The sequence below is a fragment of the Pygocentrus nattereri genome, chromosome 8 (assembly GCF_015220715.1).
Source record: "Pygocentrus nattereri isolate fPygNat1 chromosome 8, fPygNat1.pri, whole genome shotgun sequence".
Lineage (NCBI taxonomy): Eukaryota > Metazoa > Chordata > Actinopteri > Characiformes > Serrasalmidae > Pygocentrus > Pygocentrus nattereri.
The window spans coordinates 21,528,049-21,543,422 of record NC_051218.1 but is presented as its reverse complement, the minus strand read 5'-3'; the positions used below and the strand labels follow the sequence as shown (position 1 = coordinate 21,543,422).

At 40.1% G+C, this 15,374-nt stretch overlaps 1 protein-coding gene across 2 annotated transcripts in view; it reads left to right on the top strand.

Moving 5' to 3' along the window:
• The first annotated feature begins 354 nt into the window (after positions 1–354).
• ocrl (OCRL inositol polyphosphate-5-phosphatase) overlaps positions 355–15,374 on the top strand; it is a 34,329-nt gene continuing 19,309 nt past the window's right edge. For both annotated transcript variants that reach the window (XM_017698343.2, XM_017698342.2), the window contains exons 1-6: positions 355–1,029; positions 3,943–4,022; positions 6,920–7,011; positions 7,372–7,410; positions 7,553–7,666; positions 15,111–15,275. In XM_017698343.2, the coding sequence (XP_017553832.1) occupies positions 988–1,029; positions 3,943–4,022; positions 6,920–7,011; positions 7,372–7,410; positions 7,553–7,666; positions 15,111–15,275 (532 nt within the window). In that variant the 5' untranslated portion in view covers positions 355–987. The remainder of the gene's footprint in view (positions 1,030–3,942; positions 4,023–6,919; positions 7,012–7,371; positions 7,411–7,552; positions 7,667–15,110; positions 15,276–15,374) is intronic.

The following is a 15,374-nucleotide window of genomic DNA, read 5'->3' as shown; positions in this document are numbered from 1 at the left end:
ATAGTGCCAACAGTAAAGTGTGGTAGAGGAGGGAGAATGGTGTGGTGCTGTTTTTCAGGCTTTTGGGCTCCATCGTTCCACTGAAGGATAATGCTTTGTCCGTATATTTTTATTCAGCAAGGACAAAGACAGAAAAGATAACATATTACAACGCAGTCACATCCATTTCTATAGATAGATAGAGAAAGCGCTTAGATTATAGATTATAATATAGTGTAAGAGTACAAAATCTTGATTATTAAATAAAATAAAGCCCCCTGACAGAGTAAATCTATTAGGACTTAATAGCCAAATGACAATTCAGTATGTTAAGTGAATATGCGCAAATTCTGCGCAGTTTCCATGTTCCTGACACTCTTCCCGCAAGGCCCTGCTGTTTTCTCACGCTGATGTGGAGGTGCTCGGCTAATGCTGGCTAACATTTAACGCTAAACTTGTAGCTACACTGTCGACAGCTCGCAGGCTGGCGGCACGGATAGCCGTGCAATGAAACGTGCCTGAAAACGGCGGTGAACTGTCGAGTGGAAGGGTGTCATCGACAGTGCCGCTCGTAAATCGTGAGAGAGTCTAATGTGAGTTTTGCTTCCTCCTGACGTTCCTCCGGAGCGGAGCTGAGCTGAGCGGAGCTCTCCTCTCTCGCTGACCGTCTCTCATCATCTGGTCGGACTGTCCGGACTTCTTGCCGCTCTCCGTTCTCAGCCGGTCCGTGTACAGACTCGTCGTTAAGGACGAAATGAACAAAAGTGCGTTTTATCGATGACGGACTCTTCTCGGGTCAGGTTACGGTAGTGGTTTTCCAGTTAGCTGGCTACAAGCTCCCTCCTAAAGCGTTTCACCGAGCCGGTATCCACAGCAGAAGGCCGACACGGCGGAACACTCCGAGGTGGACTGGACTGGAGGAGAAAACATTTGGAGAAATATTTCGCCTGATCGTGTAGATAGCGTGGAGTAAGTTATATGGCGAAAAGCTAACCGGCCACGTAAACTATGGATTCTTCTCTCGGACTCTGTGAGGAGAAATGCCTGGCGGTATCCTTTGGAAGTTGCTCATTCTGTACGTGAATTTAGCTACAGCCACCAACGCTGCGGCTGTCTGAATTTATGGGACAGTGGCTACGAGCTGGTTAGCTGTGAGAAGCTTTGTCACTTAGCCAGCTAGCAAGTTAGCTTGTCAAGGTTGGATGAACTAATCCAGTTCGACAGCCTGATATCTCCGCTCAAACGTGCGGCTTTAACTGTTTCGGGTAACTTTAGCGCATAGCATGTCCTCTGTTGTGCTATAGGAAGCCTCACTGGCCGTTTTTCCTCCATATTTGACATGCGTTTAAGTTCATGTATGTTAGTAAAAGGTGTAGTTTTATGATGGTAAACAGTCTTTTCCACACGTCAGCGTAACCCTGCTGTGGCTGTAAAACTTAAAGGGGAGTTCCACCGATTTTTCAAACGCCGTGTTTGAGATGTAAACAGTCATTTCAGTGTGGTTCGATGTTAAATGCTTCATTTGTGAAGAAACTTGCCACCATTTTTTCTAAGCTTTTTTTATATATACGCTATGTTTCCAAAACTATTCACTCATCCATCTAAATCATTGAATTTAGGTGTTCCAATCACTTCCATGGCCACAGGTGTATGAAAGCAAGTCCCTAGGCCTGCAGACTGCTGCTACACACATTAGTGAAAGAACGAGTCGCTCTCAGGAGGTCAGTGAATTCCAGTGTGGTACCGTGATCGGACGCCACCTGTACAACAAGTCCAGTCGTGAAATTTCCTCGCTACTAAATATTCCACAGTCAACTGGCAGTGGAAGCGATTGGGAACGACAGCAACTCAGCCATGAAGTGGTAGATCACGTTAAATGACAGAGCGGGGTCGGCGGATGCTGAGGTGCGTAGTGCGCAACAACTTTCTGCAGAGTCGGTCACTACAGACCTCCAAACTTTCTTGTGGCCTTCAAATTAGCTCCAGAACAGTGTGTAGAGAGTTTCATGGAATGGGTTTCCAAGCTGATGGATGAGTCTGGGTTTGGCGGTTGCCAGGAGAACGGTACTTGTCTGACTGCATTGTGCCAAGTGTAAAGTTTGGAGGGGGATTATCGTGTGGGGTTGTTTTTCAGAAGTTGTGCTTGGCCCCTTAGCTCCAGTGAAAGGAACTCTTAATGCGTCAACAGACGAAGAGATTTTGGACAATTTCATGCTCCCAACTTTGTGAGAACAGTTTGGGGATGGCCTCTCCCTGTTCCAGCATGACTGCGCACCAGTGCACAAAGCAAGGTCCATTAAGACATGGATGAGTGAGTTTGGTGTGGAAGAACTTGACTGGCCTGCACAGAGTCCTGACCTCAACCCAATAGAACAGCTTTGGGATGAATTAGAGTGGAGACTGCGAGCCAGGCCTTCTCGTCCAACATCAGTGTCTGACCTCACAAGTGTGTTTCCAGAAAGAATGGTCAAAAATTCCCATAAACACACTCCTAAACCTTGTGGAAAGCCTTCCCAGAAGAGTTGAAGCTGTTATAGCTGCAAAAGGTGGGCCGACATCATATTAAATCCGATGGATTAAGAACGGGATCGCACTCAATTTTGTATTATGTGAAGATAGATGACCAAATACCTTTGGAAATATAGTGTGTGTAACTAATGTAGTGGTAAATCTGAACACACTTTGTGTATTCCTCTGCCAAGAATAGTTAAAAACGGATTGATTAAAATACGTTTTAGACCAAAACTGTATCACGGAATACCGTAAACCAATGTCTCTGACATCTGGCTGGGTATTTATATACAAGTCATGTAAGAACTTTGTGAGGGAGCTTTTTGAAGTGGACGCTGGTTCCTGTCACCACCACTGTAAACAGTTCTAACTCCATAAGTTTCTCTAAAATTAAGCATTTCACACCAAACTGCTCTGAACGACATTGTTTACATATTAACCATTTAATTATGTAGCGGTTTTGAAAAATCCCCCTTTAATACTTCCATCATAACTGGACACTAATGGTGCAGTTGACAGTGTTAGTTGGTCTTTGTGGTAAAGACCAAAACCACCTTCTAACCTTTTGTTATCTTGTCAGCCGTCCTTTTTGGACTAATGTTACTTTAAGCAGCTAAGAAAGGAAATTCAGCAGAAGCAGCTGAAGAGTTTACTTGCTGTCATGTCAGGTCAACGTTCAGATGAACTGTTTTGCTTGTCTTCCAGTGAATCAGCCATCATTATGTACCTTTCTAGTTGAGTGTCATGCGGATCTTAAATCTTTTTCATTGTATTTTGTATACATGTATTCAGGTACCCTCTTCATATAAATGGGGCAAAAGGGGCAAAAAAACCTCTGGTAAACCTCTACTTCAAAGGGCAATTAAAAATTTTCTGCCTAATGGTTTGATGTTAAATGCTTTCTGGAGAAACTTCTGTAATCAAAATTGTTCACACTGGGCTGACTAGAGCTTGACTTCTGAAGAGTTTAAGGGATATAGTTTTCCTTTTGTTTTGAGATGAAAACATATTTTGAAATCCATTAATTATGATATTTGCAGGATGTTGAACAGCTTAATAGTCCACCTTTACCACTATCTGTATTACAATAAAAAAAAAAAACGAAGACACTTGTTGGTTCTCTGTGGTTTTGAATGGTAATTATAATGGCTATGTTAGAGCTGCATACATCATGACCCATGGTTCCTCTCACCACTACTGTAAAGAAATCTGAGTCTGTATGTTTCTCTACAATGAACCATTTTATACCAAACCACTCTAAGTTTGTTTACATCTCAGTGATTGAAATATGCCGAAACTGGTGGAATTCTCCTTTAAAATAAGTCTAATCATTCTGGAAAAGCACTGTTTATCAGTCAGGTGTTAAACTTAACAGTGTGTGGGAATTTTTCTGCCTTATTTTTCCTTTTGTCCTTCACCACGTGCCATTGAATCCTTAATTGCAACATCCAGACGGTGAGGGGGCATGAGCTGAGGGCTGGCCAGCGAGAACCTAGACTCCTCACTTTACTGGAGCATTCAGGACAGTTTACGTGAGTATATGCTTCTCAGGTCTGTCATGACCATTTCTTGTTTGTGTCAAGTATTCAGTATGTGCCCAGCTTTTCTTTTGTGATCGGCTATGAGAGTGTGTTGTTCATTTGATTTAGTTCTGTTTAGCTGTTGCTTCTTGCTGAATGTGTTTTGTACTCCCTAAGGATTCAATGCATCTTTTTCCCCCATTGCACTTAGTAGCTATGCTCACAAACCCAAAGGCATTATAATACCTAGCAGTCATTTAGATGTTTTTAAAGTGCCGTTTTCATATGTAATGATACTCTTTCATGCAGCTGATTACAAGCACATCTGTGTTTATTGTAGTCTCATTCAAGCTAACTTCTCTGCTTATAAAAGCAGTGCTTGTGTTGTGGTTGCTGTAGGTGTGTTAGTATTGTGTAGTAGATTGTGCAGAGAGGCAGAAGGTGTTCTAACAGTCATGTTTTCAGAGCTGCACAGGCTGTGGGTTTGTGTGTATGAGAGAGAGAGAGAGAGAGAGAGAGAGAGAGAGAGGTTTCACTGCTTGCCAACATGCTGCCCATTATCCTGCATTCCACCACAGTGTCCTAAAGCTTAATACGCCTCACATGAGCACACAAACTCTCTAACTGCATTAAAAGTGTGCATGCTGAGTTGCCCTCTAGTCTGAGGAACAGTGCTGTGAGGTGGAAAAGGTTACAGACACTCTATGCAGCCAAGTGAAGGCCTTGGGCAGCGATTGTGGTCACTGAACAAAGAGCACAGGGAACCAATACTGATGCAATGTCCTGCTTGAAAATTTTATTTATTTATTTTGTGTGTGTGTGTGTGTGTGTGTGTGTGTGTGAGAGAGTTTTTTTTTTCTCAATAAGTAACCTGCTTTCCAAATAGGTAAAAGCCTCTTTTCCTCAAATAAGATTACACTGTTGCGCTAAAGATTACTGTCAAAACTTCTAGATTCTTAATTTTTAATTAATCTGACTGATTCATGATTTAGGCTAAATAAAAACAAGAAATAAGACACAGAATAAGAATTTTGAATTCTATCAAGTATCATTAGCTTAAAAGTTACAGTATTATCCACTTATGTTGACACCATGTTTCATTAAGCTTAAACTGGGTCCAGGAAACCAGCTCAAAAGGATAGACAGACAGAGTGAAGGAGCTCTGCTTCAAGTTGTCCTCATATTGTGATTTAATATGGGACCATGGCAGCCTAATGAAAGATGCACCGGAATAGCATTGAGTAAACTGTGTCACTGTGTAATGAAATGACTTCATGCCATCCCATACCACATCCCACAGTGTGCCATCAGTAAGTAAGCATTTTGTAATGAATAACCCATAAGCATTCAGCTGTTTCTTTTGATTGAATTTGGTGCTGCAGTTGTCAGCTGCATTTCTGTTTGTTGGTACAGACAAAGAGATGATGGTCAGCAGCTGGACAGGAGTTTGTAGTTTTTGCTCTATTTGGAATTGCACACAGTCAGGTAGCTGTGGAGGTTTTCCCACTGATCTACAGTAATCAAATTTAATGCTGAGAGAACCAGAAGATTGGGCAAGTTGCAAGCCATACTTGTGAGTGCCCAGTAATTAACCCTGCATGCATTAACTCCGCTGTGTATGTATCTTAAATACTGACTTTCACACTTTGGCTGTATGTTTGAAGAGATAAGAAAGTTTGGAAGCAGAACGCTGCAGTGTACTCTCTAGTGGAATCATGCTGCAGCAGCTGATAAGAGCTGCTTCTTGTTGTCACAGTGTTTTAGTTCAGGCCTGCGCAAAATGGACAAAAATGTCAAAATGACAATGTAATTTATTTGCTACACATTGCAGTAACTTCTAAACAGTATAGCCGTCATGAATGTGTGCTTACTTGATATTTCTGTATGACCGTCATCAGGAGGAGGCTTATGATTTTAACGCACATAGTCAGTGCAGTCTTATGCAAAAGGTTGAATGCCTCAGGTTGAAGGCATAATTAAATCAACAAGATGTAAACAAAGACACTCAGAGTCGTTTGTTGGAATGCTATGTTTTAGAGAAACGTGTAAGAATTGTAAATTTTTTATAAAGTCAAGTTTCTCCACAGTCTACCATTTCACACCACAGCATCAAAATCTCAATGACTGAATTTAAGCAGAGATAATGAAAAATCAAGCAAGCTTAAATATGACACCTGTCTGTAGTGTTTTCGTATTTGCTTAACAAATTGGAGAAAATATAATAAAGTATCTGTGCCATTATTTTGCACAGGCTGCATTTTATGTTTTAAGTAAGTAAGTAAAATTTATTTATACAGCACTTTTCACAGACATGGGTCACAAAGTGCTTTACAAAAACATAATGTTAAACAAAAGACAAACATTAAACAAGTACACATAGGATAGAAACCTAATACAGACCAAATACCCAAATGTCTGTTTAAAAAGATAAGTCTTCAGCTGTTTTTTAAAAGAATCAACAGAGTCGACAGACCTTAAAAGAGCAGGCAGAGCATTCCATAATCTCAGTGCTATAACCTCAAATGCTCGATCACCACAAGTCTTTTACATTAAATTCAGCAAATAAACAGTAATTGTGTATTGAAATGAGCAGATGATGTCTTAACTTATTTTCACTCAGAAAAAAAACAAACCTGGTCATTTGACCAGGGGTGCCCAAACCTTTTGTATATGTCCCATCATATACAGCTGTGTATATGATGGGACACTTGAATGTGATCTGTAGGGAACAACTGAGATTACTCATCTTGCTCACAGCATGCTTTGTGGAAATTTCTACGATTTTGTCACACTCCCCAAGTAGTACTTTCCACTTTTGACATTTACACTAGAGTTAAAGACCAGATAAAAGAAACATGGAGTTGTACAATGTGCAGCTTTATTTAAATAATTAACTTTTGTCTTTTAAGGTTGGGAGTTTTGGCAAATCCCGAGGCAGTTGTGTCCAGTCCAGTGCCCCAATTGTCCATACCGATCACTAGCCACTTTCAGATAGTGCGAGGTAAGTGCCGGTTGTGCCCTCTGTAGCTTCCTCTGCGTGATCTTTTTTTTTTTCCTTTCCTGTGGTGAAAGGGGGCGGGGTGTAACGAGATGGAGGGGGACCTGAGCATGATGACAAAAAGCAGCAGCTTATCCCACCTTAATCCTCTTATCCTTTGACATTGAAAGTCATCCTGTATCTAATGTAAAACGATGTCATTTATAAGAGTTCAGAAGTTCCTGTCCCCTCCCCCTTGTAAATGTCAGATAAACATTACAGAGAGCCTGTAGGAAATATTTTCTCTGCGGTAGTCAAGCCCTTAGCAACCTTTGCACAGCAGATTCAGAGCTGCCTTTAACTGCTTTTCTATTCTTCATTCAGAAGCTGAGGAGGCTCTTCTTATAGACATCTCAATAAGCAGTAAGTGTGGTCGACGGAGTTCTATTTTGTGCTATCTTGTAGCTTCTAATAGCACATAATAGCTTGATAGATCACAAACCCCTTGACATAAAAAGTTCATTAGATTGTTGGCAGTTGTTCTCACTACCATCTCGTCCGGCAGCGACACTGAGGATCCGTATTCGAGGGGAGCAGACTCCGGAGCTGCTGCTGGAGCTGCAGGATGATGAGCGAACTAGGACATTTCTCCAGCAGGTGAAGAAGGCCAAGCAACAAGGTGAGAATACACTCTGGCTCTCTTTATTATTTAACAACCTCTGCCTTGTTTTACTGACAGAGGTTACTTATTAACCTGAACAGCTGCAATATTTTTTTTTTTTTTTTTTTTTTGAACGTGTGCTTACTGGAGAGATTTCCCCTCAATATGAGATGCACTTTTTGAAGGTTATAAAGGAGTAATGTTGGTTTGCTTGTGTTTTCATTGTTTCCCAGAGAAATTAGCAGTTTTTTGTGAGGCGTAGCTTTATATGAGATCTCACATCTCTGCCCAAATGAAGGACTTTACTTAAAGTTGCTTTCTGCACTGCAGTTGTCTTTTTCTGACAAGAGCATTGACACCTATGCTCAGTGTTTAAATTGGAACAGGAAAGTTTAGATCATTGATATAGTGGCTGAGAAGCCCTTTGTTTATATTTCAGGAGATGTTTCCGAGGGGATTAGGTATAATATGATGTCCACTTGCATAAGAAAGTGGAAAAGCAATAGAAGATAAAATTGTGGGGGCAAGTAATGTTTAGAGTATGTAAAGGCTTCTGTGGAATTTTCTGTTAAATATTTTGCTTTTTTCCTGACACTGAAAATTGATAGCTTGTCCTTGGTGCTTCTTTTGACTGGAAATTAATGAAATAAATGGTGCTCTCTGACTTTGGCACAGTAGTGTGCTCTTGGGCTTTAGCTGTTTCTTAGCATGAGCCATTTTTCTTAAACTACGGTTGTTAATTTTCTGTCCTGGAGGGCCAGAGTCTAGCACAATTTGGTGATTTTCTTGCTTAAACACACCTACAGACTGTCCATTGAGTGGTTCAGGTGTATTTGAACATTAAAAAAAGGCACTTGTCACCAAGACACATGCTGTATTATAAACACTGTGTTTTCAGTTGATCTGCCACCTTTGGAAAGAAGTGTTGTAAAATAAACTAAGGGTGTTCGTCATAGATGTTGACACCGCTACAATGTTTGTAGTGTTAACAGAGGAGTTGTTACTTCACTGTGTGATGTGATGATTGAAACTCAGAGCCTTGTGCATACATCTTTCTTAGAATAGTGCAGTCAACCAGAATATGGTAAATAATCTGGATCCCTCTTTGCTTTCTCAGTAACTTTCAGAGCATTTTCGGTTGATAATAAAATATGGCTGACAAAATGAAACAAGGAAAATAAATAGTTTTGGGCAGACACATCCTACAAAACTTGCCTTACTATTTCCCAGCTTTCTGCCGAATAGATACCCTGTTTTAATTGTTAATCTGTTAATGATGCCATATTAATGAGGTCAACTGAAGCAGCATAAAAGCGGCTCTTGTAGCAGTAAGCTCTCTTCTAGACTAACATAATGTTCAGTCTGCCCTTTATCACCCAGTTGTTTTGTGTGAACAGGATATAGTTTAACAAAGACAAGCTTTTTAAGATGTAAATTAACATGCCAGATTGCCAGTTCTGATAAAATGGAGAATGTACCTTCAGTTTTTTTTTTTTTTTTTAAACAAATTTTAAAGGCTATAAATATCACACAAAATGACTCACAAAATCATGTAGAATTCCTCTGAAAGTACTGAAACAGCAAGGCCAGTTCTTTTGTTTTTGCTAGTCACTGGAGACATTTGCGTTTGAAAACAAAACAAAAAAAAAAGAATTTCAGCTAAACAGCTTAGAACATGTACATATGGTGGCAGAACACTCAATTCATAGGTGAGAAGAAGCATAAGAACAAAGTTTTATCAATTAATACTTTAATATGTGGATGCACATCCCTTGCTTACGATAACTGCAACAAGCTGGCGATGAACTGACATCAAAAAAATGTTGACTTGGCCAGTCGAAAACCTTCCACTTTTTTCCATGATGAAGTCCTTTGTGTTGGCACTGTGTTTTTGGTCATTGTCTTTCTGCATGAAGAAGTTAGTCTTAGTTTGGATGCATTTCTCTATTAATTGGAACACAATGTTTATGTAGACTTCTGAATTCATTCTGCTGCTTCCATTATGAGTTGCAACATGAATGAAAATCAGACTCCATTGCAAGCCCAAGCCGTGACACTACCTCCACCGTGCTTGACCCATGAGCTAATGTTGTGGGTCATGAACAGATATTTCTTTCTCCAGGTTAATCTTGGGTCTCATTATTCCTTAAAACTTCAGACCTTTTGTGGTTCATTACAGACTTGATGCATCTTTTGGTTTGCATCTAGTGGTGTGGCATCTTTCTGCTCTGGACGTCTTTTTCAGGTGGTGGAGATTGATACCTTTGCCCCTGTGGCTGCAGAGGTTGTTTGTGGTGTTACTGACTGCTGTTTTTTGGGGTTTCCTTACAGCTCTCACAACAATTCTGTCATCAATTGCTGTTTTTTTTTCCCTTGGTCAACATGTTTGAAGCCTGGTTCTTAGCACATCAGTAATTTCTTTCTTTTTCATGAAATTTTAAATTGTTGTGTTGGCTGTCCCCAGTACTTGTACAATTCTCTGATCTTTATGTTGATTTATTCTTTTTAACAACATATTAAGTCTTAAAAAAACAAGGGCTCAAACCAAGATTAGACATCCAAGGATATTGTTTTAAATAATCAATCTCAAAGGGCACACCTGAGCAACAAGAAACACCTGTCAGTCACATGTTCATATGTTTTTGCTCTTTTGCTCCAAGTTGTTTAATACATGCAGGAAATCAAAGCTGAAATTCTCAGATTCTCAAACCCAGATGTCTTCAGTGTATACAGTGAGGAAAATAATATTTGAACACCCTGCGACTTTGCAAGTTCTCCCACTTAGAATTCATGGAGGGGTCTGAAATTTTCATCTTGGGTGCATGTCCACTGTGAGAGACATAATCTAAAAAAAAAAAAAAAAACGGAAATCACAATGTATGATTTTTTAAAAATAATTTATGTTACTGCTGCAAATAAGTATTTGAACACCTGTCAATCAGCAAAAATTCTGGCCCTCAAAGACCTGTTAGTCCGCCTCTAAAAAGTCCACCTCCACTCCACTGATTATTCTAAATTAGAAGCACCTGTCTGAGGTCATTAGCTGCATAAAGACACCTGTCCACCCCACACAATCAGTAAGTCTCCAACTACTAACATGGCTAAGACCAAAAAGCTGTCCAAAGACACCAGAGACAAAATTGTAGACCTCCACAAGGCTGGAAAGGGCTACGGGGCAATTGCCAAGCATCTTGGTGAAAAAAGATCAACTGTTGGATAGGGGTGTGCGATATATATCGTCTACGATAATATCTTAATTGCCGCGTTAACGATGTGTAAGATGACGTGATCGAGTATGCTACAGACTGGGGGGGGGGGCGCCTCGGCTGCTGCGCGTGCGCATTGAGAGTGTCCATACTGTGCGCTAGCATAAATGCCTAATGCTAAACATGAGTGAAGACACTGCGCCAGCCTCGCAATCTACCGCCTTAGATTTAATTCCTAGGCGAGGATCATCTTCACTCGCGTGGAGATGGTTTGGATTTGAAAAGACTGACATTGGTCAAAAGATACCAATTTGCAAACTTTGTAAGAAAGCGGTTGCCGTAAAAGAAAGCTCCACAACTAACCTGTTCCATCATCTCCGAACAAACCACCGCAAAGATTATGAGGAATATGAAAAGCTGCGGGAGCCCGCTGTCATAGACAACCCTGAAACAACTAATGTGTCTGGTAAAACACGCACACAGCAATCATTAACGGAGGCATTTAATAAAAAAGTGCCTTACGACAAAAAAGGCAGCAGGTAGCAAGAGATAACAGACGCGGTCACATATTATATCGCAAAAGACATGCCTATTCAAGTAGTTGAGCGAGATGGCTTTAAACAACTTTTAAACACTATAGATTCAAGATATAAACTGCCTGGCCGAAAATATTTCAATCAAACCGCTTTGCCCAAACTGTATGAATCATGTCGCCAAACTCTGGCGCATAAACTAAAAGACTAAAAGTCGCACATTTTTCCACCACGGCGGATTTATGGTCAAGCAGAACGTCTGAGCCATACCTCTCACTGACAGCGCGTTTCATAGACGAATTTTGGCACCTGCAAAGCTACTGTTTGCAAACATCATACTTTCCTGAAGATCACACAGGAGAGTTAATTGCCCAAGGTCTGCAAGATGCGCTGGCATCTTGGTCGCTGCAAGAAGACCGCATGGTGTGCATGACAACAGACAGTGGGGTTAATGTTGTCAGTGCACTACGGATAAACAAATGGAAGAGGACACAGACTACGTATTGCTATTGGTGAGTAACTTTTATATAATGCAATTGAAGTTACACTTTGTTACAGTAGTGTGTGCAAACGTGAAAATGTTATGTACATTGTGTAACATAAAGCAAAGCTGTTGTTGTATGCAAATAACAATATTTTAAATAGTACATGACATTTAAATATAATGTAATATATAATAGGTTGTAATGTTTTTTATATATATATATATATATTACATTTTTCAGAGAGGAGCATGCGGGATCCGAGAATAGACAGAGTCATTGGGGTTTGCAAGAAGGTGGTCGGAGCTTTTTCCAACAGCTGGAAAAAAAGAAAAAACTTGCTGATGCACAAGAGCAGCTGAAGCTTCCGGAGCATAAACTCATCACAGAGTCACCAACAAGATGGGGCTCAAGACAGCGCATGATAGAGAGATTCCTTGAACAGGAAAAGGCCATTTGTCATGTGTTGGCTGAAGACAAAAAGCACAGACACCTTGTCCCAACAAGGCAGGATGTGGAGGTGCTGGAAGCGGTCAGCAAAGCACTTGGGCCTCTTCTAGAGTTCACAGATGCTCTTTCAGGTGAGAAACTTGTAACAGTTTCCTACCTAAAATCTGTGCTGGCTTTGTTTAACACTGAAGTCCTGAAGATAAAATCTGATGACACAGACCTAACCAAAAAAATCAAACAAACTATCCTTGAGTACCTTAACACAAAATACACAGAGGACTGTGTGGACGAACTGTTGAGTCTGGCATCAACACTTGACCCCCGGTTCAAAAATCGCTACAATGATGATGACACAATCAAAGTCATTGTGACAACAGCTACAGCAGAACTACAGGCTATAGCAACAGAGGAAGACAGCCCTACCCAAGGTCTCTCAACTGCTTCAGCTCAGGCATCAGCAGCAAAAGTTGGAGGAGATGATGACACAGGAGAGCCAGCAAAGACACAAAAGTCTTTTAGCAGTTATTTTAAGAAATTGCAGGAATTCAAAGAAGGTGAGTCCCTGCACACCATAATTGAAAAGGAGATCAAGAGCTACTTGATGATACCAGAAGTGGACAGTGATGTAAATCCACTTGACTGGTGGAAAACGCAAGAAGTAAACTTCCCCAGATTGGGTAAGCTTGCGAAAAAGTACCTGTGCATCCCTGCCTCAAGCAGCCCTTCTGAGAGGGTTTTTAGCACCGGTGGAAATATTATTACATGTAACCGTGCTGCTTTGAAGCCAGATGCTGTGGACAGGCTGGCGTTTTTGTCACACAACTTGAGGTAAATCCCAAGAAGCCCAGTGCATCTTAAAATTGATGCTGGAAAATGCTGCTATTTTTTCTGTCCTTCTGTCATTTTGATACAAAGACAATGTTACTTTCTTGTCTGAAAATTGTAGACTTTGTTAACATTAGAGTCATTGGATTACAAATGCTTTAAAAACCTTTTTTCCCCAGAAGTGCTGCACCTTTTTTGGCAAGTTCTTCAGTTTGTTTAATACTTTTTGTTATGTATGTGCAAAATTATATATACTTATATATATTAATATATTATATAACAATTATACAGTATTAAGGTTATTCATTTACTTAAACATGCTATAGTTTTTTGCCTTTTGTGCAATTTGACCAGACTTGAAGCAAGTAATTTGTTTACAAATGTGGTATTTGTTTCTGTGTCTGTTGAATATTTGTTCTATTTGCACTATTGATTTCAATGTTTTTGTTTGTTTGAAATAAAATATGCCTTAAAAAAAGAAAATGCATTAAGTATATTGTTTCAATTAATATAATTAGTAAGCAATAATTAATATCATTTAAGAAGTGCAAGCTAAAAAATATAAGAATATTATTTATATTATATTTATATTTTTATATATATATATATATATATATATATATATATATATATATATATATATAATGGCTTTAAACAAATGTTTAAATAATGCAAAATATCGTCTATTATCGTTATCCACAAAATTACAGAAAATATCGAGATATCATGTTTTGGAAATATCGCACACCCCTACTGTTGGAGCAATTATTAGAAAATGGAAGAAGCTAAACATGACTGTCAATCTCCCTCGGACTGGGTCTCCATACAAGATCTCACCTCGTGGCATACCAATGATCCTAAGAAAGGTGAGGAATCAGCCCAGAACTACACGGGAGGAGCTGGTCAATGACCTGAAGAGAGCTGGCACCACTGTTTCCAAGGTTACTGTGGGTAATACACTAATACACTAGTTTAAAGTCATGCATGACACGGAAGGTTCCCCTGCTTAAATCAGCATACACGTCCAGGCCCATCTTAAGTTTGCCCATGACCATTTGGATGATCCAGAGGAGTCATGGGAGAAAGTTCTGTAGTCAGATGAGACCAAAATAGAACTTTTTGGTCTTAATTCCACTCGCCGTGTTTGGAGGACAAAGAATGATGAGCACCATCCCAAAAACACCATCCCTACTGTGAAGCATGGGGGTGGAAGCATCATGCTTTGGGGGTGTTTTTCTGCACATGGGACAAGACAACTGCAGTGTATTAAGGAGAGGATGACCGGGGCCATGTATTGCGAGATTTTGGGGAACAACCTCCTTCCCTCAGTTAGAGCATTGAAGATGGGTTGTGGCTGGGTCTTCCAACATGACAATGACTCAAAGCACACAGCCAGGATATCCAAGGAGTGGCTCCATAAGAAGCATATCAAGGTTCTGGAGTGGCCTAGCCAGTCTCCAGACCTAAACCCTATAGAAAATCTTTGGAGGGAGCTCAAAGTCCGTGTTTCTCAGCATCAGCCCAGAAACCTGGCTGATCTGGAGAAGATCTGTGTGGAGGAATGGGCCAAAATCCCTGCTGCAGTGTGTGCAAACCTGGTGAAAAACTACAGGAAACGTTTGACCTCTATAATTGCAAACAAAGGCTACTATACCAAATATTAACATTGATTGATTGATAAGTGGAGTGGAGGTGGACTTTTTAGAGGCGGACTAACAGGTCTTTCAGGGCCAGAATTTTTGCTGATTGACAGGTGTTCAAATACTTATTTGCAGCAGTAACATAAATAAATTATTTAAAAATCATGCATTGTGATTTCCACATGTTCTGTGTTCAGATGTATCAGATCAGTATGTATTGCTCTTGTGAAAATGTATACTTTATTGCTGCCATCTTAGTCCTCAAAAATAACATTTTCTTCATGTAACACTGTCAAAAAATTTGATTCTTTTTTTTCTCCCCCCAGTTGAAGGAAGAAGTTCACTACCTAGGAAGATGGAGCCAGTTGTGCCTGCCCCTCTCAAACCTTCTGTCCCAGTCCCCCCTCAGAGAACCTCTAAACCACCAGTCACTGCTTCTAAGAACTTGTTACAAGGCAGCACAAGCAACAGCAATACAGGAAAATCTTTAAGTATGTGAAATGTACTTGTATCTTAATTATGTGCCTGGTTTAACTCTTCTTTTATTTTTATTTGTTATTATTAGAGATCTACACTTTATAGACATTACT